Source organism: Ictidomys tridecemlineatus, chromosome 3 (genome assembly GCF_052094955.1).
Source record: "Ictidomys tridecemlineatus isolate mIctTri1 chromosome 3, mIctTri1.hap1, whole genome shotgun sequence".
Lineage (NCBI taxonomy): Eukaryota > Metazoa > Chordata > Mammalia > Rodentia > Sciuridae > Ictidomys > Ictidomys tridecemlineatus.
Window position 1 is genome coordinate 171,490,672 of NC_135479.1, and position 23,876 is coordinate 171,514,547.

The following is a 23,876-nucleotide window of genomic DNA, read 5'->3' on the forward strand; positions in this document are numbered from 1 at the left end:
AGTAAATTAGGTTTGACATGGGATTACTCATAAATATTTGTTAGATATCTGATTAATTTACTAGATTAAAATGCTAAATTTTAAATATAAGATTAAGTACTTATAACTCCTTAAATTCCATTGGGTAACATTATTGCTATTTTCATAAATAGGTAAATAAAAAAAAAGTTTTAAAGGTGCTTTGTAATTACTAAAAACAAGGTTACTGAAAATTTAAAGTCCCAACAGATATAATTCTATATTTTGAAAATTGTGTTTTTATGAAATAGTAAACAAATGTGATTCTATATACAAAGGTTCTATATACAGAGGTCCAAAAGTTTCAACTGTGTTTCAATTAGAGTATTGTAAAAAACATGAAATATTTCTTCCCATTAAAATGGAGTAATTTGCCTACATTCAGAAATTTACAATGTAAACAAAAAAGGGATTAACAGAATGTAAACAAAAAAGGGATTAACAGACAGAAAAGAGAAATTAGAAGGTTCTAAGAATGGAAATCATATTTAATAGAAGGAAAAGAAAGTGTTTCTAGATAAGAAAGTCTTTATGTGATGAATAAGAGGGTTTAAGTAAGTTCTAATGAAAGTCTGGGGGCTGAGGTTGTGGCTCTGAGGTAGAGCACTAGCCTAGTATGCCTGAGGCACTGGATTCAGATCCTCAGCACCACATAAAAAATAAAATAAAACAAAGATATTGTGTCCACCTCTAACTAAAAAATAGATATTAAAAAAATAGTCCATGATGTAAATTGGTTGCCTTTTCCTAAGGTCAAATACTAATGTACTGATATAAACTGAAGTTTAGTCAAAGATTTCTTAAAACATTAATTTGTAAAGGTAAAATTTCCAAGCTGATTCTAAGCCGCAGAGCCTGAGTTAAAGTGTAAAAGACCAGGCATCCTAAAGTTTCCAAAGTGCAGGGATTGGGTTAAAAAGTAAAAGACAATTGTTACAATCATACAAGTCTATTGTTACAATTCCTCTGCTACCCCCGGAACTTGTAATCCCTGTAAAGTTGTTAGAACAATGAGGGAACTGCCTAGTAAATGTCTCCATTGATTCCCTGGTTGATTAATAGCTAAGGGCTCTAGGTAGCATGGCACGTACGCATCTAGGCCCCAGAACCAATCAGTTTAAATGTGTACCCCACTTAGAAATGACCAATCATCTCTGCCTAAATTGTTCCCGCCAATGTATGCACTAATCCTGACTCAGGGTTGTTGTTCAATTTTCCCGCGCCTCATGATGATTTGTTCTGATGCATGCAAAGCCCCCCACCCTCTCCAAAAAGTGTACTTAAGCTCCACCTGACCTCCGCTCTGGGCTCTGGGCTGCTCTCCCTTCTTGAGTGAGCACAGAGTCCCAGCGCGCTGGAACAGGATCCTCAATAAACTTCCCCCTTGCGATTGCATGAAGTGAGTCTCTTGTGTGGTTTCTCCCCTCCGTCGCTCCGCTGCACCCCAACATTTGGTGCGTTGGCCGGGAAAGGCGCATCGCCGGACAGGGAGACCCTAACAACGGACTGCTTCGGGGGTAAGTAAGGCGCCTTTCTTTCTGTCTCTCTCTCTCTCTCTCTCTCCCTTTCTCCTTCTTGTCTTTCTTTTGCGATCGCTCGGTTTGATGTCTGGCCCAGTGGAGGACGTGAGTTCTCGGGGGGCATTCGGGTTCGGTTTCTGCTCGGTTTGGTGTCTGGCCCAGTGGAGGACGTGAGTTCTCAGAGAGCATTCGGGTTCGGTTTCTGGCTCAATGGCGGGCGTGAGCTCGCAGAGAGCATTCAGGTTCGGTTTCTGGCTCAATGGCGGGCATGAGCTCCCAGAGAGCATTCAGGTTCGGTTTCTGGCTCAATGGCGGGCATGAGCTCCCAGAGAGCATTCGGGTTCGGTTTCTGGCTCAATGGCGGGCGTGAGCCTCCAGGGACCGTGAGGTCTCAGAGCCTTTCTGGTTTTGGGTTGGTAGCGTGTGGTTCCCAGTGGAAAACGTGAGTTTTCCCTGGCTGTGGCTGGCTGTGACGGACGTGTCTTTGGAGTCACGGGCCACGATCCCCAGAGGGACAAAGGTCCCTCGTCTGGGGGGGTGAAAACACCCCCATCGGTGCTGCCAACCCGTCTGGTTTTGCCGGCAATTCTTTTGTTTTCTCTCAGGTTGAGTTTACTGCCTGTCTTTAATCTTTGCTTCTGGACTTGTGTTAAACGTTTACTGTGTGTGTGTCTGTATTTGCGTCACGTTTGTGTTGTCTCTCTGCGCTTCAGAGTGGCCCACCCTCAGAGTTGAATGGCCCCCTCCATCTCTCTCTCTCTAATCTGCAAAGTCAGAGATATTGTCTTTCAGCCGGGGCCACATGGCCATCCAGATCATGGCTTCTAACCTTTCAGGGCTTCTGCAAATCTCTTCCTGCATGGGTGGGGTCTGCGCAGTTTGCTGGGAGGATTTCACTCCGTGTTAGGGCGGATCTGTCCTGTCCCTGTTCCTCCTGGCCCCTCCACCCTCCTGTCCTTTCCGCCCCTTCGCCATCTCCTCTCCCCGGAGGGGGCGTGCTGGGTGGGGTTGGAAGTAAGGTCGGCGGGAACCACCCCTCCCCCTCCTCTACCGGCGACCATTTCCACCAGAGACGGGTGGGGGAGTCAGATGGAGTTGGCAAGGGACTGCCCCCTCCCTCCGACCACCCGGTGAGCTGGGGAAGGTGGCTAGGGGCACCTGGCCCTTTCCCTCCCTTGTGGAGGCAAAAGGGACCAGGTCCCCAGAGTCTGAGTCGTTGCTTGGGAATGCAGCCCCAAGGCGGGTGATAAACTTTGCTCCCCTTTGTTAAACAAAATTAGGAAAACAATGTTTTCCCTCCCTTAGTCGGCTTGAGTGAAAATAGAGATGCCTGCTGATTAAATTGGTGTTAATTGGCTTTGGGGGACGGGAACCAAATTTTCAGTCACAAATTTTAACACTCCCGAGAAAACTTTTAAGGAGTCTCCACTCTGCTTTTTTGGGGAAGCCTAGCACTCAAAATAACTGCGAGCAGAGGATGAGCATTTTGGGAGCTGGCTACTAAAAAGTTAGGAATAAAAAAATGCCTATTGCCTAAGGTCAAACCAAACTGGAGGAAAGCTAATCTTGCAAGTGAAAGGGAAAATTGAGGAATTCCCAGCAGCTGCCAGAGCCTTTTTCGCTTTGGGGAAATTTCCTCATTTTTTTCTCTGCACTGTAAGGATTACTACTCCACCTAAATGCAGTAAGTCAGTCACACTGAGAATTTGACCTTGCATGTGTGTTTGAGAAAGGTGACCCTGCTCAATGACCAGGGTGGATCCAGGATTAGGGTGTATCCTGCTTGTTTTAGGAAGTATGCGGGTTTAAGATAATTTGGGTTTAGGGTGTTCCCGGTTTAAGACAATAAGGGTTTTAGGGAAGATGAAGGTTAAAGATTATTGCTGCTGGGATTAAGGTGCTCCTGCTGCTTGTTCTCATTGAGTTCTTGTGAGATTAAAATGGGATTGGGAAATCTAAGGTGCCACTGATAGGAGTCATAATTAAATGGAAGTTCCAAACCTGAAGAGGTTTTTTTCTTATCTGGTCTGTTTTAAAGGTTTTTATAGATTGTTTCTTGGGGATAATCTAGGCTAAATGTGTGTCTAAAAGATGTTTCATTGTAAAATCTGGTATCTAAATGAGTTTGAAGCATTGTATAATCTTGTAGTTAAAAGTTAGGGTTAGGTAATTGTTTAGTTCGTGGTTTCAGACAATTCATGCCAAAGAACTTAAATACATAGGATAGAAAATTAAAAGAACTCTACTTCCAAGTTGGCACATAACTCATTCAGTTTTATTTTTTCATCATTTTTTGAACTGGGTAGCCTAAGGAGATTTCACTAGGTATACAGTGCATTGATTTGGGCAAGGATAGTAAATTATGATTTGGTATCTGTTTCTCTGTGTGTAAGATTTAGGGAAAAAAAAGTGTTAAATTACAATGTTGGTCTGGCTTATTAAAATGACATTAGATAATTAAATAACAATAGCCTTGGAAATTTTAAAAGCTTAATTTCAGATATGCATGTTAGTGTGTGGTTCTCTTTTTAAAATTTTTCAGGCAAATTTAATGTAACTTAATGCTACTCTAGGAACTTCAGAACAAGGAAAGTGGCTTAGAGAACCTAAAGAAATTTCTTCTGATGGTAGAGATCCTATTTCTAGTTTTATGTGAGCAAGTTTTTCTAGTGTAAAAGGATATAATATTTTGGAAATCGCTTCTTAAATTTGTATCATAATTTTCAACATCCAAACCTGGAAATTATAACTTAAGGTTAAAATGCCTTAGGCATAAAATTTCTGCTCAGAATTCCGGTTTTCCAGGTCCTTCCAGACCTCAGCCAGGGCTTACGCTGATATGCAAACAGAAGCAGTTTGGAGCTCAGGCCCAAGAAAAAAAAAAGAGTAAAAGTGTCTTTTTATGGGAACTCAAACTGGATTAAACCAAAGAGTAAATTGTATGGCATTTACTAATTACTGGCCGGTCAATTTTTTTCTAGGACTTTTGCCTTTTCTTAGATTCTATATTCTTTTGAGCTCATGATTTTGTTCCTACAGACAAGTTAATGTTTTTCTGATAAGTTCTATTTTTGATCAACTGGAGTTTTTTTTTTTTAACATTGCAATGAGATTTCACCTGAGAAATCTGCAAGGCCTTTTGTGTTATGTGTTACACTTATGTTAGTGTTGTATGTCGGTATGTCTGTGTGTATGTCGATATATCATGCAGTGATATGACAATTGACAGATGAGGAGCGCTCATGAAAAATTAAAAATGGATCCAAATATCTTTGATTCATGTGATTCAAATGGCTCAATTTAAATTTGGTAAATAGATTAAAAAAGGAGATCTTAAATTAAGCTTATAAGTTATTCTAGTTGTTCAAAAAAAAGGCCCTAATAAATTTATTGTCTATGAAATAATCTGCTCAGATTCAAAGGTTTACAAATATTGTTTCAAGATGTGAACAGAAGGAGGTTAACAGATGAAAGAGAAACTAGAAGGTTCTAGATATGGATTTAATAGAGGGAAAATGTGTTTCTGGATTGAGTAATTAAGAGGGTTTAAGTAAGTGATAAAGAAGGTCTGTGCAAGTTGGTTATAAGTGTAAGTTTTTGAGCAAAGTAATATTAAAGAAATTAAACAGCTGGTTAAACAAGTGCTATTGTTTTAGAGAATTGTGCTATGTTATTCCTTTAAAAGCCAAACTTGGTTACCATAAAATCATCAATGTAATTGTGATGTTACTAATGTGTTCATATCTTCCAGGTATACAAGTCTGTAAGGTAAAAGCTTTACAAGCTGGTGTTCTAAAGTTGCATGGTAATTTTAGGCTCAAAGAAAAAAAAACATGTTGGAAATTTATTTATCATTTGTGTTCTATAACTGGACTTGTTATCAGTAAGATATGTAAAGTTCTATGTTACTTTCTACACTGAGATATAATTTAAATGTATTTTTAAGTCAATGAGAGCCTAATCTGGGTAAAGGTTTTATTGTAAAACACAGAAGTACTTTGCTACTTTCCTACAAGAGGTTAAAAGCTTTCAGCCTTCCCTTAATTCATGTTTTAGGTGTGATATTATGTTGTGTTAGCTAATATTCATGTAAACTTGAGCAACAGTTTATGTAAACTTTGTAAAATGATGTCTAAAAAGCAAAGATCAGCTTCAGAACTATAGTATTTAAGACTGTTTCTGTCAAGTGTGTCTGTATCTGCCAAGAGAGACTGCATTAAGAGCCCCACCTTGAGATAAGGCTCTATGTCCCATCTCACTGTATGTGAAAGTGACTATGAAAGAAGTAGACCAGATTTCAGTGCATTTAAGGCTGTGTCCAAAAGTTGGTTTTTGTCAATATTGCCAGGATCTCAAACGGGATTATAATGTATAACTCTGCCAGAATTCAAGGTAGCTATTACATAAACTAAATGTTTTTATCCTAGTTAGTTTTGTTTTGTAGTTTGCTTTTAGATGGTCTAAGGATTGCCTGTTAATGTTTTAAAGAGGTACTGCTTTAAGAACTCACAACCTGGGTTAACTTAAGATAAGGAGTTATCACCTACAAGATAGAGAGATAGGTACTAAAGCCCAGTACTTAGTATAAGGCTGTTGAAACTTATTTGCTGGATGTTTAAGATTAAGTTTTAAAGTTAAAGTTAAAAGGGGCCAAGAAAACCAATGTTTGGCTCTTGCCCTCTGAGTCAGTCTGAATCAGGGGATAGGGTCTTCTCCAAAGGGCTCTGCAACTCTAGGCCACATAACCTCCTGATCAGGGAGATTAATGAGACCAGTGGAGGACAGAAAGCCAATCAGTGCATTTGCTGTGAAGAGGAGGGTCATCAGAAAAGGGAGACATCCCTGATGCTCCCGAGGGAAGCCACATGGTCAAGCAAGGCCTGGACCCATCCTAGCGCAAATGGCACTAGCAGAACTGAGAAGCTGCTGTGAAGTTCCCAAGGACTCCCAGAGACTCAGCTGACTCTTAACAATAGATGGGAACAAAGTCAGTTTGACTTGCTTCATCTTAAACACTTAGCAAAGACAGTCAAAGCCAAAACATAGCTATTCCTGGACATTTTAAATAATAATAGTTAAATGTAACCTCCAACAATAAGTAAACTGAAGGCTGCAAAAGAGATTCTTAGGTAGGAATGCCTGGTAACTATCAAAAGGAACTGCCAGAGTAGTTTTTAGTTTAAGGCTCACAGATATTCCTAACCTACACAGATAGGCTTGATGTTTGCTAATATGGTTATCCAGCCCGTAGCAGAATTAAAGATTTATCTATTAGACACAGAGGTCATACTAGTAAAAGGATTTTGCAGGATCAGATGGCATCAAATTATTAGACTATATCTTAAGGGAAAAGACATCTGTAACCCTAGATGTTGGTTGTTGTATTTACATTCCTGATATTTCTGGCAATGTGACAAATATCCTTAAAGATTTATATGCTCAGATGGAAGCTACGTCCTCCGTATCTTTGTCGTGGAAACAATATCTTAGCTCCTGGTTCTTGGTACTTCCTGGTGGAAAACCTTATTAGTCTTTGTCTTTGCCATCATACTCATTGGCATATTCCTGTGCTATGGCATTCATTGCTGCATCAATATGGTTCCAGTACTAATGAATTCTTGTTTCTCTTGTAGACCAACCATCACTCAAATGGCCCTCCAGCCTATTACTCCTCAATTGGACTTTTATCATGGATCACTCGATAGACCCGATACTTTTAGGGGGGACTCAACTGCTTGCCCCACGCCGTCCCTTTTCAGCCTGAAGAAGCCAGAAAGATTCTCTTCGTCCCCCTTCCTCACAGCAGTAAAGAGTTCCCAAATTAGAGGGGGGAATGAAGCCAGATTTAAAGTTAGGTAGTCAGTGTAGCTAGACAAATCGGGATCTAACACCGAGTGAAATCTAAAATGGAGGCCATGCTGAAATTGATTCCAGGAAACGCAGGACAACTCATGGTAATCAGGCAGCAATATGCTCCACTGGTGGAAATGGAAAATGAGACCTTCCAATAATTTTGATTCAGTACTTTTAAGATTAAAAGTAGTCAGAAAAAGGAGTGGGGAATGTAAAGGTAAAATTTCCAAGCTGATTCTAAGCCGCAGAGCCTGAGTTAAAGTGTAAAAGACCAGGCATCCTAAAGTTTCCAAAGTGCAGGGATTGGGTTAAAAAGTAAAAGACAATTGTTACAATCATACAAGTCTATTGTTACAATTCCTCTGCTACCCCCGGAACTTGTAATCCCTGTAAAGTTGTTAGAACAATGAGGGAACTGCCTAGTAAATGTCTCCATTGATTCCCTGGTTGATTAATAGCTAAGGGCTCTAGGTAGCATGGCACGTACGCATCTAGGCCCCAGAACCAATCAGTTTAAATGTGTACCCCACTTAGAAATGACCAATCATCTCTGCCTAAATTGTTCCCGCCAATGTATGCACTAATCCTGACTCAGGGTTGTTGTTCAATTTTCCCGCGCCTCATGATGATTTGTTCTGATGCATGCAAAGCCCCCCACCCTCTCCAAAAAGTGTACTTAAGCTCCACCTGACCTCCGCTCTGGGCTCTGGGCTGCTCTCCCTTCTTGAGTGAGCACAGAGTCCCAGCGCGCTGGAACAGGATCCTCAATAAACTTCCCCCTTGCGATTGCATGAAGTGAGTCTCTTGTGTGGTTTCTCCCCTCCGTCGCTCCGCTGCACCCCAACAAATTTACCTATAACATTGTGTTTATTAAGGTTTTTTGGGCTGGGGATGTGGCTCAAGCGGTAGCGCGCTTGCCTGGCATGCGTGCGGCCCGGGTTTGATCCTCAGCACCACATACCAACAAAGATGTTGTGTCCACCGAGAACTAAAAAATAAATATTAAAAATTCTCTCTCTCTCTCTCTCTCTCTCTCTCTCTCTCTCTCCTCTCTCACTCTCTCTTTAAAAAAAAAGGTTTTTTTTTTTTTGAGCAAGTAATCTTGATGAAATTAAGGATTATACAACTGTGGTTAAACAAACACTGTTATTTTGGAGTATTGTAATATGTTATTTCTTTAAGAGCTAAACTTGATTAATATAAAAACATCAATGTAATTGTGGTGCTATTACTCTTCTTTGTACATTAAATGTGTTTATATATTCCAGGTATATTTATATATTCCAAGTCTTTAAGGTAGAAGCTTTAAAACAGCATTATATCAAGCTGGTGTTCTCCAAACTAAAGTTGTATGGTAATATTAGACTTAAGGATAACAAATTTTATTGAATATTTATTTATATTATTTAATGTACTATAAATGAACCTGTTATCAATAAGATAAAGTTTTATGTTACTTTTTACACTGAGGTACAATTTAAATGTATTTTTAAGTTAATGAGAGCATAATCTATGTAAAGCTTATTACTGTAAAACACAAAATCATTTTGCTACTTTTCCACAAAAGGTTAAAAGCTCTCAGCCTTTCTTTAACTTGTGTTTTAAATGTAATATCATATTGTGTTAATTAACACTCATATGGACTCAAAAAAAGGCAATATATGTAAACTTTGTAAAATGATATTTAAGAGAGAAGTAAAGACCAGCTTCAGAATAAGAATACTTCACCTAAGATTTGTGAGGAAGCCTGCCTTACCTGAGATAAGGGTCTGTCCCACCTTAGGACATGTTAAATGACTCCAAAGTAAGCCAGACTTCAGTTCATTAAAGTTATATTCAAAGATTGATTTTTATCATAAGAATTACTGTGATCTCAAACAGGAGATATAAGGTATAACTCATCCAATATTCAAGATAGCTATTACACAAACTAAACATGTTTTTGCTATTGTTAATTTCATTTTGTATTTTCCTTATAAACTGTATAACTGGGCTGGGGTTGTGGCTCAGTGGTAGAGTGCTCGCCCAGCATGCATGAAGTATCAAGAACATACAACCTGGGTTAATTTAAGATAATAAAGCCATCACCTACAGGACTGATAGGATAATACAGAACCCAATTAATAAAAAAGATTAAATGACTGTAGGGTTATAGACATTAAAGTCAAAGCCTAGTACTATTAATTTGAGGTTGATGAAACTGACTGGCTAGATGTTTAAGATCAATACTCAAATATTAAACTTAAATTTAAAAGGCCAAGAAAATAAATATTTGGCTCTTATCCTCCAAGTGAGTCTGAATCCAGGGAACAAGGAAACTTCTAAAGAACTTTGCAACTTTGGGCCACATACCCTCCCTATTAGAGAGATTAATGAATCCACTGAAGAAATAAAAGCCAATCAGTGCACTTGATATGAAGAGGAGGGTCATTGGAGAAGGGAGACATCCCTGATGCTTCCTAGGGAAGCCACATGGTCAGCAAAACCTGGACCCATCCTAGCACAAATGGCACTAGCAAAGCTAAGAAGCTGTTCTAAAGTTCCCTGAGAGTGACTCCCATGGAAACTTAGCTGACTCTTAACAGTAGAAACAAAGTCAATTTTTACCAGCTTGACCTTAAACACCAAGCAAAAAACAAAACACAGCCATTCCTCCATTCCTGAGCATTAAAAAAAGAAAAGAAAAAGAAAATAATAGTTAAATGTAACTTAAAATATACACATGTGTTACCCTCCCCCCCCCAATAAGTAAGACTGGAGGCTACAAAAAAAGAGAATCTTAGGCAGGAATGTCTTGTAAACTATCAGCTATCAAGAGAAGATTTAGTTAGTTTAAGGTCTACAGATATTCCCAACTTACTCAGGTAGGCTTGATGTCTGCTAGTATGATTATCCAGCCCTAAGTAACAAAAATAGATATTTTACAAAATCAGATGACATTAAATAGCTTAACTACATTTTAAGAGGATGGATATCTGTGACATTAAAAATTAAATGTTATATTTACATTTCTGATAACTCTGGCTACATTAAAGATTTATATTTCCAAATAAAGGCCTTATCCTCTCCAACCTTGTTATGGGGAGAGATTATTGGCTTCTCCGATTTAATAGCAGGTCTTCTAGGCCTAAACAGCTAAGTGGTACTCAATGAGACCTCCCCAGACTTTGCTGACATTTCACCTATGCTTTCAGGAGTACCCCTCTTCCTATTTGCTCCAGTATGTTTTAATTAATCAGGGAATACATCAGTCGGAGACTTGGAGGAGGGTCAATGTAGATGGATCATCCCATACACAGTATCTCAAAACTCACTGCTCATGGTCCCCAAGGCCTCCTTCCTGTGTGGGACAACTATATATTGTATGAAAGGGCATATGTGGTTTAGTTCTCTTATTTCCATCTATACACCTCATCTCAGGAGATTAGGAAGTTCCTACTCATATGAGCCCTTGATATAAATGGGCTATTCAATTTGTTCCCCTACTAGCTGCCCTGGAGGATAAGGCAGGCCTAACCACAGGAATGGCAGGAATAACCACATCCATTATCGATTTTCATCAGCTCTCCAGTCAGCTGATAGGGGATATACAATAGGCAGTCCAGCCTATACTAATCCTCCAGAATTAACTGGACTCCTTATTTGCTGTGGTCCTATAAAGCCACTATGGACTGGATCTTTTAACAGTAGAGAAAGGAGGCCTCAGCCTATACCTACAGGAGGAGTATTGTTTTTATGTCAACCAGTCAGGGGTAGGAAGGACAAGATCAAACAACTACATGAGCAGGTGGAAAAGAAGAAACAGCAACTAGGCCAACAGTCCCCATGGGGAATGTTCAGTCAAGTATGACCTTGGTTTCTCCAGCACACAGGACCCCTATTAGTCCTCTTTATGTATCTCCTAATAGGACCATGCCTGTTAAGTTTCCTGCAAAATCAGATACATAAATTCACCAGTTGGTCAATCAATCACTTCTTCAAGACTACCAGCCCCTGAGTCCTATGACTCATGGCCAAATTCTCCAACTCCAGAGAGATTCTGCCCCCACCCAAAATCCTCCCTGACCATTTTTATAGGAATGAGATTCTTCACCCCCAACTAGTGGAAGAAGCTACAGAAGAAAGACAATTGTCCCCACCCTTGGTATCTATAAAAACAAAAAGGGAAGAATATTGGCATAAGATCTACCATTTTAGATTGGGAATCATTTTATCTAGGGACTCCCAGGCTTCGATTCTGAATGTTCCTGCTAAAAGGTTAACCCCACCCAAGCCCAGAAAGAGAGAGAGAGAGAGAGAGAGAGAGAGAGAGAGAGAGAGAGAGAGAGAGAGATATCTACATTTCAAAAATAAGAGGCCTCAGTGGAAATGCTAAGGGGGCTTGGGTTTCATCCTGGAAGTATAATGGAGAGTCACTGAAGAATTTTAAAGCAGGTTTTTTACTCACCTTTCTTTTACTATAAAAAAAATACCTGAGATAATCAACTTATAAAAAAAGATATATTTTGGTCCAGTTTTGAGGGTTTCAGTCCATGACTGAACTCTGGTAGCAGGCAGGCAGGATATCAAGGTGGGAATGCACAGTGCATATCAAAACCATTTACCTATGGTGGGGAAGTAAGAGAGGAAAAGATAGGAGTCTCAATGTCCCCTCCAATGGGATGCCCCCTACCCCATGACCTAAAACCCCTCACCATGCTCTGCCTTTTAAATACTCTACCACCTTCCAATAACAACACTGGTTGGTGACCAAGTCTTTAGCACATAGGCCTTTGGGGGACAGATCAAAGCTACAGCAGCAGGCTAAAGATAAAATAGGATTTTGTTGTAGGAAGAGCACCTGGGCAGCAATAATAGAAAGCACAGATTGTGAGATGTGAAGCAACAGGTACGAAGATGAGTGGAAAAGAAAATTTAATAGTCCATGTGATCTTACACAAAGGTCCATGCAGAGTATGGTTCAAGATATGGCATGTTCTCAGGAATGCCCAGGAGTGTGATTTAACAGAGAAAAAAGCTACTGAAGGAGATACAATCAAAGAATCAGGAAGGTAGAATGTTGGCTTGGATTTCCACAGAGATGTTAAATTCAGCACACAGGGGAACAGAACTTCTGTGGAGAAGATGAGGTAGACAGCAGTGAATGCAGGAATATGAACAGATAGTCTAGCACCTAAACTTCACTGGGAGTTGTAATGTGCTCACTGTAACCAAAAGCTTGGTTCTTGTCCCCAATGCCAATTAATACCAACTTAATAATGAGGACATGGTTTTAAAAAAAGAGAAAAAAAAATTATTGCTTTGCAAGCAAAGGAGAAACACAGGGACTCCTGTCCCAGAGGCTGTGATTCTGTCCATCAGGAGAAATAGGGGTATTTTAAAGGAGTTATTCAAAGACAACATTCCAGGTGTGCCCCAACAGAGGGTCCCAGGGTGCCCAGATGGTGTGTTAGGATTCACTTGTTAATTTGAGAGATATTCACTTCCTAGATCCCCTGGCCAACATCTCCTTCCTGTGGAGCATAGGTAACTCCAGGAACCTTGTTCCCGGGCCCCCAGGTTAGAGAGGGGGAAAGGGAGAAGAGAAAAAGGAAATCACGTCCCTTTTTAAAAATAAGCCTCAGAGCTATATTCAAAAGGTAAAGAGGACCACTGTTATAGTAGTGCATTACAACTCTCCATGTCTTACTGTCCTTAGTGTCACTTGCTCCTTAAAATTTGGTCAACTTTACGGACCAAATAACAAACTCCTAGATCTCACTTGAACTTCTCCTATTTCAATAATCACCTTTATTAAAATTACATAAAATTGATTTTGCCAACTCAATACCATCGGATGGAAAAGGAACCTACTGAGTTAACTGTACAAGCCAGGTTAACCAGGTGGCTCAAAATAACACATCACAGGCTTCATATGGAGGACATAATACATATTAGCTGTTCCTAGGATTTATGAAAAAGATGACTAAGCAAAATATGACTAAGAAAAAAGATGACATATAAATATATGTGTGTATGTGTTTGTATGTGTATGAGTCTATCTATCATCTGTATTGAGATCATGGATCTATCTATCTTTCTTTCTATCTATCTATCACCTATCTTGAGATCAGGTCTTACTGTGTTGCCCAGACTGGTCACAACCTCCTGGGCTCAAGTGATCCTCCCAACCTCAGCCTTCAGAGCAGAATGGATGACCTGCAGTTATGTGCCATTGTCTTGTTGACAAAGCAATCTTTTATTAAAGAACATGGGTAGTTAGATTTGTGCATCTATTATTAAACACATTTGTTATATCTTGGACTTAACTTTTGTATGATCAATCAAAAAGGAATGTCTGTCATATAAAATGTGATATAGCTAGTTATACTAGTTACTCATGGCTGAAGATAGCAAACAGAGCCATTTTCAGGGGCATCAGAGCTAGTTGTCTCCACCACATCCAGCCCCACTTTCCTCTTCTTGAGAATTAGAAGTTACAAACCCACAGAAAATCTTGCCTAGGAACATCAACTCCTGGATCAGCCCAAATCAGTCCTTTCATTCCTCTTTGCCCTTCCCCCAGTGATTATTGTAATACCAGACAGGAAAAGGTGTATCATTTTGGAAAGATTGTTAATGCCTTGTTTGGATGCATAAGACTCTCATGATAATTTAATGATCTTAAGCTCATATAAATTAATTTCTTCTGTTTCTCTTTTACCATTGCTAAGACATCTGAACTTTCTCCATTCCTATTATTATCTGCAATTTTATTCCCACTTGTTTTTAAAATCTAGGGCAAAGTTGTACACTGAGGTCTTTCTCAATAGAACAATTTTAGTCTCTGTTGAGTCTGCTAGGTAGCAGTTATTTATATGTAATAAGCTCTTCCATAACAATATGCAGTGGAAAATTCCTTTTGACAAGCCATAGCAAGCTTAATTGAGTCATAATATATACCATTAAATAACTTCCAATGAAGCAAACAGTTCTTTCCCTAAGGTGGCACATGCTTTTGCAGGGTTTCACCCAGATTATATGGCCTCACATGACTAGAAAAATTATTATCTTCATTTGTAAAAAGAGAGGTATGGAGTTAATATGAGTTAGAAAATTAAATTTTAAAACAGTTTTATTATCTATCAAGCTTTTTCCTCCTCAAATTTAGTAAAACTTATTTTTTTAAAAGCCTTGGCACTGAATTACAGGTCAACTTTTAAATGTTTTGTTTACTCTCTTGCTTAATAATTCCCCAATGAGAATCCCAAATCAATTCTCTTTGAGTTTAAAATTTATTATGTCACATAATAAGTAATATTAATAGAAACTCTTTTGTTAATATAGTATTTCTGATTTTCTCCTACTGACTTTGCAGCCTAAAACCATTCCAAATTCTGACATTACTTTTAATGTTTTCAGGACAGATGCTACTAGAGCTTTCAGCACAAGTAGTAAATTATTATCATACATTAGTTAACTTGTGAACTTTCATCTGAATATTCCTCAGATGCCCATGGGATCTGGGTGAGATTATAGCTCCAACAGTAATGGGCTTCATGCTTACTTCCCCCACGCAGTGTAGCAATAAGGCAGACAAAGGGAGATTAATCTGTAAACTATTGATCTGAACCATATAAATGGATTGAAAATAAATTGTGCTATTTGCTCTATTTGTCCCCAAAGTCAAATTACCTAAACACGTAATCCAAGTAGTACCATTCAATTGCATCAAAGGACTTCTTGGCATCAAACAAAATTGTTGCTATTGGTTCTAATTTTCTTTTTATTCCAGATGTGTTATGTTAGTCTATGCAGATTTTCTATAAGGATCCATCAGATTTGTGATTATTCAGTTATGGAGGAAGTATTCTGGTAGCTATTATTTTCTATCTACTTACACTGTATGAAAGATATTTTTTCACAATACTAAGGAAGTAATATGTAACCTTAAATATAAACCTACATGGATACAGATAATAGGATAAAGAACTATAGACCATCTGGATTCCAATCCACAGATAACATCTGATCCTTCAAAAATTTAGTACAAAACATTTGAATGCATTATATTTATTCATATCTATTTCTGAAACTAGTGGCTGTTTAGTGCACTGAGGGAAGAAAAAACTTAACATGTTGGTAAATAACCTAAACTTTTAAAACTATTTTGAAAGTAACTGAAAGCCACAGAAGGTACATCAGTTACTCCTGGCTTTTCAACTGACATTGAAAGGTTGCTCCAAATTTCCATTCTTCAATTTGGTATCTGCAAAGAAAAGGAGGGCATAAAATATCCCCATGGGAAATTTGTGGGTATTACAATCACAAGATACTCTTCTTAAGAACATACCCTGAGATATTTCAATGGTAGGTTTTTCCCGCAAGTATTGATAAGTCCTATAATGTCATGGGAATGGGTAATTGCATAAAAATAGAAAACTGAACAATGGGGAATCCTTGTAAAGCCAAGTGATAACATTAAAATTTGCTATATTCCATATTCTGGGAGATAGCACAGCGCTGGGAAGAGGGGCTGGACAACAGAAAGTGTTTTAATATGGCTCTATTCTTTTTATTTTTTTTGTACAGATATTGAACCCAGAGACACTTAACCATTGAGACACATCCTCAACCATTTTTTATATTTTATTTTGAGACAGGGTCTCGCTGAATTCATGAGTCTGGTTTTGAACTCATGTTCCTATTGCCTCAGCCTCCCAAACTTGCACCACACCCAGCCTTGGTTCTACTCTTTTCTTACCAGCATAACTTTGGCAAAATACAAACAGCACTGAGCTTTAGTTTTCTCATTTACAAAAGTGGGGACAAAATACTCACTATTGGAGTTTTGAAGACCAAAAAAGACAATATATATAAAGAATTTAATCAACCAATGCTTAATAAATGCTGCTTCATTATAATTATTATAAATAAAGCAATATATTTATGTAGTGTATAAATATACAGATGCATTTTAAAGTAATCATGGGAGAGTCTAATCCAATGTTACATAAAATATTCAAATTAACTTTCATAGCATTATTCTAGAAAAATAACGATATTCAACAAAGTATACTGTGAAAATTTACTTTGTAATTAAACTATACAAAAGAAATGCACTTTTTAAACCCATAAGATCATTTTTTTTGTATTTAAAATTTTTTAGGTGTAGTTGGACACAATACTTTTATTTATTTATTTTTCTGTGGTGCTGAGGATCAAACCCAAGGCCTAATATATGCTAGGCAGTGCTCTACTGCTGAGCTACAACCCCAGTGCCGAAATCTATAGGATCTTAAGACAGGATTTAAAATAGGAAAAAAAAAAAAAAAGGCACAAACAAAATAATACAAAACAAAAGAAGCACAAAAACTTTTCCATTATCATTAGTCTTTGGTACTGATTCAATGTACTTAATTGGGTCTCGGAGACCTAGTTTTATTTTATAAACATATTGGTTAGATTTTTTAAAAGGTGTTAATAAAATGAAGATACAGAAAAAGTCTTCATAGGAATTCCCAGTTCTTTAAATCTGCCTACATATGCTTCCAAATAAAAAGTAGGTAGTGAGCAGATAGTCTCTAGTTTAAATATACAGAATACAATGAACAATGCAAGAGTATTCCGCTTCAGCAGAATTTCATATTTCTACAATCACAAAGTTTTTTCTTTTTTTTTTTTTTAAAAAAACCTAATTTCCAGACAGATATCTTTAGAAGTATGCTTCATTTGGCTGGGGATGTGGCTCAAGCAGTAGCGCGCTCACCTGGCATGTGTGCGGCCCAGGTTCAATCCTCAGCACCCCATACAAAGATGTTGTGTCAGTTGAAAACTAAAAAATAAATATTAAAAAAAATTCTCTCTCTCTCTCTGTTAAAAAAAAAGAAGTATGCTTCATAATTTTTCTTAATAATTGGTAAAATATGTTTGGACTCATTGAAGTAATTTTTGGAGAAAACACATGATGCAAAAATTGAAGTTAAAACCTTAAATACACAAAAAGAAACATACACAATATTCCCAGGATATATGTAAACAGAGAGAGCCACTTAGTAAATGATATTGGGTTTTGGTAATAGTACAATCCACTCTCATTAGGCATCTCCCTCTCGTGCATTAATATGTGACATCATTTTCTCCTATAACATTTTATAACAGAGTGAAATAAAAAGCCCCTCCAGATTGGAACTGTAAGATAATCAGATTCTGTAGTGCTCATTATGACTGCAATTATGTAACAAAACTCTCCAAATATAGTTCAGTTATTGCAGTTATTAATCATCCTGGTTTTGTTTCAAGTACTTGCTTTATAGCCTGCTGGATAGACTCCATTATTCTAGAAGCTGAATGTCGAAAAGTCAAACGTGTGCATGTGAATCTGCTGTCCTAAAGGCCTTTCAACATAATTTACCCTTTCAATTTGTATTTGTGAATACAAAAAAAAAAAAAAGGAAGGGAGGGCTAAAGCTGGTGTCAATTGAGTCACTGACCTTTGTAGTAAACAGAAAATAGTCCTTAACAGAAAACAACTTTGCAAATAAGAAACCTATTTTTTCAGAACTCGAAATTGTACTGCTTAAGAAGTTAGTCTCAGAATACCAATCAGTTCTGAGAAAAAAAGAATCTGTACATTTCATAAGGAGGAAACAGTAAGAGTGCTGGCAAATATGCATTTTTTTTAAGAGAGAGTGAGAGAGGAGAGAGAGAGAGAGAGAGAGAATTTTTAATATTTTATTTTTTAGTTCTCGGCGGACACAACATCTTTGTTGGTATGTGGTGCTGAGGATCGAACCCGGGCCGCATGCATGCCAGAGGAGCACGCTACCGCCTGAGCCACATTCCCAGCCCCAAATATGCAGTTTTAAAGGTCCAAAGCACCAAAATCATGGGTAGAATGTAGTTCTAATAATTTTATGCATAAAACCATGTATTCTAATTTAATTATAAAATGCCAAGTAGAAGACAGCAGATTTATTATAGAGACTAAACATCATCTTCATCACCTTAAATTGTTCCTACAGATATATTTCTAGGAAAAGAAAATACACCTGAAAAATTCTCAAGGCTAGATTCTAAATGCTAAAATATTAAATAAATAGGATTCCAAACAGACCAAAGGAAAATAGTTATATCATCATTTAAATATTTGCATGTGGAGAGCGTGGAAACATAAACATAATTATACATCAAAATTGTTTACAAAATTCATGTCACCGTTTTCCTGTACTCCATGATTTTTTTAATTTGGCTACATACATTGGGCCCCAGGCTTTGCCTTTATCTGGGATCACCAAAAGTCCACATTCCTGGCCAGTCGGAGCAAATGTGAAGTCTTGGGAGCAAGTCCTTGCTATTTCCCTAATGTCCACAGGCATGACGTTACTGTAGGAATTTAAAGTTTCATTGATCACATCTTGATTTTCTGCCTTGGAAAGTGTGCATGTCGAGTACACAAGTACCCCTCCAGGACGTAAGGCTTTAATTGCAGACCTACACGCAAAGAAAAATGAGAAGACAAGTTAGGTATATTGAAAGGAAACTAGGGGAAGATTATATACTTGGAACTAACCATACTCTGACTCAGAATGTAATAACTTGAGATGTTTTCTAGCAATATATCTGCTTCTTTGAAATGGCAATCAGATCAATCAAAATGGAAAGGACAGGGCTGGGGATGTGGCTCAAGCGGTAGCACGCTTGCCTGGCATGCGTGCGGACCGGGTTCGATCCTCAGCACCACATACCAACAAAGATATTGTGTCCACCGAGAACTAAAAAATAAATATTAAAAATTCTCTCTCTCTCTCTCTCTCTCTCTCTCTCTCTCCTCTCTCTCCTCTCTCATTCTCTCTTTAAAAAAAAAATGGAAAGGACAAAGGAGTATATAGACTAGTTGGTAGTTTTGTTCTTTTAGGGATAGGAAGAAAGGGGTAAAGCATGGAAAAATTGATTTATCTTTGAGTAGATGGAAGTAAAAGTAAAAACAGACATTAATTGAAAGTGTACATAAAAAAACCATTGATTCCAAACTCCATATATTCAAAGACGGGCAATCAAGCAAAAAGTTGGAGAGTTTTTAATCTCATAAAATGAAATAAACTATTTGGAAAAACCTAAGGCAGCCACTGGGGGGTACTGACTCCCAAACCAAAGAACTATGTATTTATTCTACTTTGAAGGAGCCTCTAGAGTAATAGCCAACTCACCATAAAGCCTATCAGCAGGAAAAAGGTCCCATCATTAAAATAAGCCTCTAATACTTTCAGTGTTTTGTTACAAAATAAAAATGTATAACCAAGGGTTTCCAGATAATTAAGGATGAGAAATGCTTACCAATGAGTAAAGGAAAGAATGCAAGCACAAGAACAACAACCACAAAATGTTACCTAGGAAGCAGCAGAAAATTCAGGGGACAAAAGAGAAATAAGACCTAATATATATAGAAAGATCAATAAATGTATAGCACCTATTAAATAAAAACAGAATGCCACGAGAAAAGACCAAGACGACAGACCTTGGAAATTAAATGCATGCTTGCTAAAATAGAGAATATTCTGTGGAAGTATTGGGAAGTCAAGGTTGAAATGCTCCATTAGAACAAAAACAGACTGAAAATAGAGAGGATCAATCAAGTAGGTCACAAATTCAAACTGACAGAACCAGAAAGATAATATAAGAAATATGGGGTAGGGGTGTAAAATTCATGAAATTATAAGAGAATTTCTCAGAGATACAAAAAGGAGGAAATAACTCTTCAGACTGAAAGAACTTATCAAGAGGCTGGGACATTATTATTTATCGAGCATCAATTATATGCTATTATTGCTCTAGGATGTCAAATATGTATGGATGAATGAATAAAATAGAACAACTTCAACAACAACAAAAATAGCCTTACCTTCATGAAGGTTATATTCTGGTGATTATGTCAGGGAGACAATATAACAATGTCAGGCGGCTGAATTCCTAACACCTTCTACCTGAGAATTTGACTGTATTTGGAGACAGGTTCTGTACAGAGTTAATTAAGTTAAAGTCAAGTTATTAAGGTGGGCTCTACTCAAATATGTGTGGTGTTCTTACAAGAAAAGGAAATTTAGATACAGAGTTACAAGAGGAAAAATGTAGAAACACAGGGAAAAGAAGCTATCTAGAAGCTATGGAGAAAGAACTCAAACTAATTCTGCTAACATCTTTATCTAAACTTCTAGCCTACAGAACTGTGATTGTTTAAGTCACTCAATGTAGTACTTCATTAAGGCAATAAAAGCAAACTTTATACAAAGTTTATACACACATAAATATACAAACACAAAAATATAGGGTATCTTATATTTTATTTAGTATGCAATTGAGCAATAGGCATTATGTAAACAATTAAAGCAGGATAAAAGGATTAGGGGTGCCTGGATAGTGAGGGAATTGGACGGTCAGATAGGATGTCCCTTCAGAATGTGACATTTGAAGAAAGACTGGGGAGGTAAGGGAGTGGATCAAGCAGATATCAAAAGGGAAGACCACTGTACACCAGAGAAATAAGGAATAAAAAGAACCTGAAATATGGTTATGAAAAGAGGAAGCCATCTGTGGCTGGGACAAGATGAGCTAGGAAGTGGTGTGAGATAAGATCAGAGTGAAGAGAGGGCGAATACTGTGGAATACTGCAAAAACTTTAACTATGTAATGAATAAAAAGCAATCGCATTTATGACATATCATTCTTACATTTCAAAACTTCAAGAATAAAAAGAGGATATTAAATGCTTCTGGAAAAAAAATAGATGCCCATTAAAATGGATCATTTAGGGGTCCAGGAATAAGACTGGTATCAGTGGAAGAGTACGTTTCAAATCCAGAGAAAAAGCAATTTAAAGTGAATTCCATTTGCAGCCAACTCATCAAATAAATATGAAGAATACAGGGATATCTGCTAACTCAGAAATTTTACCTACAGCAAAATGAGGAGGTAAATCAAGAAAGAGGAGGAATGTGATCCAGAAAAAAAAAAATAAAAAAAAAAGAACCCAACATAGGATAGAAAGGAAGGAAATGAAATATCTAAAAGAGAGCTATGTGAGAGGGCTGGAAGGTAACGACTCCAGACCAGAAGGAACAGAGTTTTTTAGAAAGAAAGGAGAGGAGCATAAGAAAATAGATGAAATGATTGAGAATATAAAAAATCGAAGATTTGGTACACAAATCTGTAGAGATTGACTGATTTTCTCATCTAATTTGGTTCTAGAAAAATTCTCCTTTCAGTGGTACTCCAATTATAATATTAAATGAATAGAGAAGGAAACAGTTTGAAGACATTACTCCATCCTATAGTGAACAGTTTGTAGAATTAGACAACATATACCATATTTAGAGTCACTCTATAGAATGATACTCATAATTCAATACAGATTATAAAGTCACAGAAAGAATACTAGCAATGTTGACAACATGAAAATAAAAGTAACACCGTAAGGTACTGGAAAGTGCAAGGTAGAGAAATATGGAGTGGGGGGCATGTAAATATTCTTACTTTACAAAAACAGAAGCCAAAAGACATTGCCTCTATTGTTTTAAAACAGAGAATAAAGGTTCAAGTGTACTAAAGATAAACTTTCCACTACAATAGAACTAGAAATGTAGTTCTAAGTATATAGAGCTGACTGAGGGAGAAATGGATTATAGAATGAGAACACACAATACAGGGTGGTATATGTAAAATAATTCCTAGCAAGAGGTCTGCAGTCAACATCTACAGTTGATAAAGGATAAACATGTTATTTACAGATTTAGCATGATCTAGAGAATAAAATTAAGATCAGAAATAATTAGTTGTTTTTGAGTAGTAAGACTGTAGGAAAAGAGGGAGTGGCAGGGAAAAATTCTCTTTAACCAGATGTTCATTTATATCTTTATATTTTTACCCACGGGATTTATTTCTATAATAATAAAAATGGAAGGGGAGATCTGACAGTAGGATAAATATCAGCCTTTTCCCAGAGAGGTCAGTTATTTTATTTTGTTGTAATTTTGACTGTTAGGGATAACCTCTCTGAAGAACATATTCCCTAAGATTTCATATAATCAAAATTTTATGGTATCCAGAATTTCCATGTATTCACTTATTGATTTAAATATGTGGGAGGTACTGCCATGGAAAGCTTATCTATCAGTGTTTGTTGTCGGTCTCTAAAAATAAATTTTAATATGTATCTTCTTATTTCTTACTATCCTCTAAATATTAGTTCATGGAAACAAAAAAGGCTCTTATTTATATGTTAAGGATGTGAACTCTCAAAAATGTCATGTTACATGAAAGAAGGCATTTGCAGATATGACTAAATGAGGAATCCTATGTTGGGGAGATTATTCTGGATTATCTGAGTGGACCCAATGTAATCACAAAGGCTCTTATAAATGAGAGAGAGAAGGGTTCAAAAGAGATGTGATGATGTAAGTTAAGGATGGAACTACAAGATTTCTGGCCAAAGAGAAAGAGTGAAGGTATATGAGCTATTTCTAAAAGCAAACAAACAAAACAACCACCCGCCTTTCCCAAAGGGATTCTTCTCTAGAACTTCCAGGAGGAATTAAGCTCTGAAAGCACCTGGATTTTAGTCCACAAATACCCATTTTAAAATTCTGAACTCTAGAAGTGTAAAGGCAATAAATTTGCATTTTTAAGCCACTAAATGTGTGGTATTTGTTACATCAGCAACAGGAAACAAAAATGGTGATGGCTACTTTTTTGTTTGTATTACAGTAAGGCATATGTGGACTTTGCTAAAATTGTGTTAGTTACAAATATACTCATTTTGAATATTTTCTACTGACTAACAGCAATGGTTCTAAGATTTTTTTTAAAAATTTTACTCTGCTGTACAAGAGATCTATATTTTATTTGAAGGCAGGTATCTTTAAACTACCATTAAAAGGATTTATTTTGGTCTTAGTTCCATGGTTAGCAAAGCCAGTGCTTAATCAAGTAAGTATGATTTTTTTTCTTCTCATTAAAGTTGCATAGAAGTACATAAAAGCTTCATCATTTACAAACAATATGTTCCTGGCTTGATGCAAATTTAAATTAATTTCTATAATGTTGCCAGTGTTGGCTGATTCTTCTGCTTTGTTTTCATTCCAACATTCATAATTTATCTTTCTAAAATTAGGTTGGTATAACTTAACTGCTCACATTAATTTCTAAGCAACAAAATTATGTGTAGAAATACAAAGGCTTTCTTTTTTTTCCCTTCTTTTTTTTTTTTAAACAAATTGGGCTAATCTCAGAATCCTAAGGTAAAATGATAGTAATTCCTATCAAATGATTGTTGCTATTTATTATAGCTGGTTGTTGTTTAAATACTGTTTTATCTTTTTGCATCTAATAAGTTATGGATTTCAGAAGTACTATACGTTTGTATTTAAAGATCAAGAACAGCAGACAACTGGAAAAACTCAATTCCAGGGTTCAGAGCTAAGCTTCTTCTACTAAGAATTATCGTCTGCATTT

The 23,876-nt window shown here is 37.1% G+C and overlaps 1 protein-coding gene across 2 annotated transcripts in view; it reads right to left on the reverse strand.

Moving 5' to 3' along the window:
• Window positions 1-16,003: 16,003 nt before the first annotated feature.
• Window positions 16,004-23,876, reverse strand: part of Nsun3 (NOP2/Sun RNA methyltransferase 3) — a 54,812-nt gene continuing 46,939 nt past the window's right edge. For both annotated transcript variants that reach the window (XM_005336762.5, XM_013363541.4), the window contains one exon: window positions 16,004-18,863. In XM_005336762.5, coding sequence (XP_005336819.1) covers window positions 18,584-18,863 — 280 coding nt within the window. In that variant the 3' untranslated portion in view covers window positions 16,004-18,583. The remainder of the gene's footprint in view (window positions 18,864-23,876) is intronic.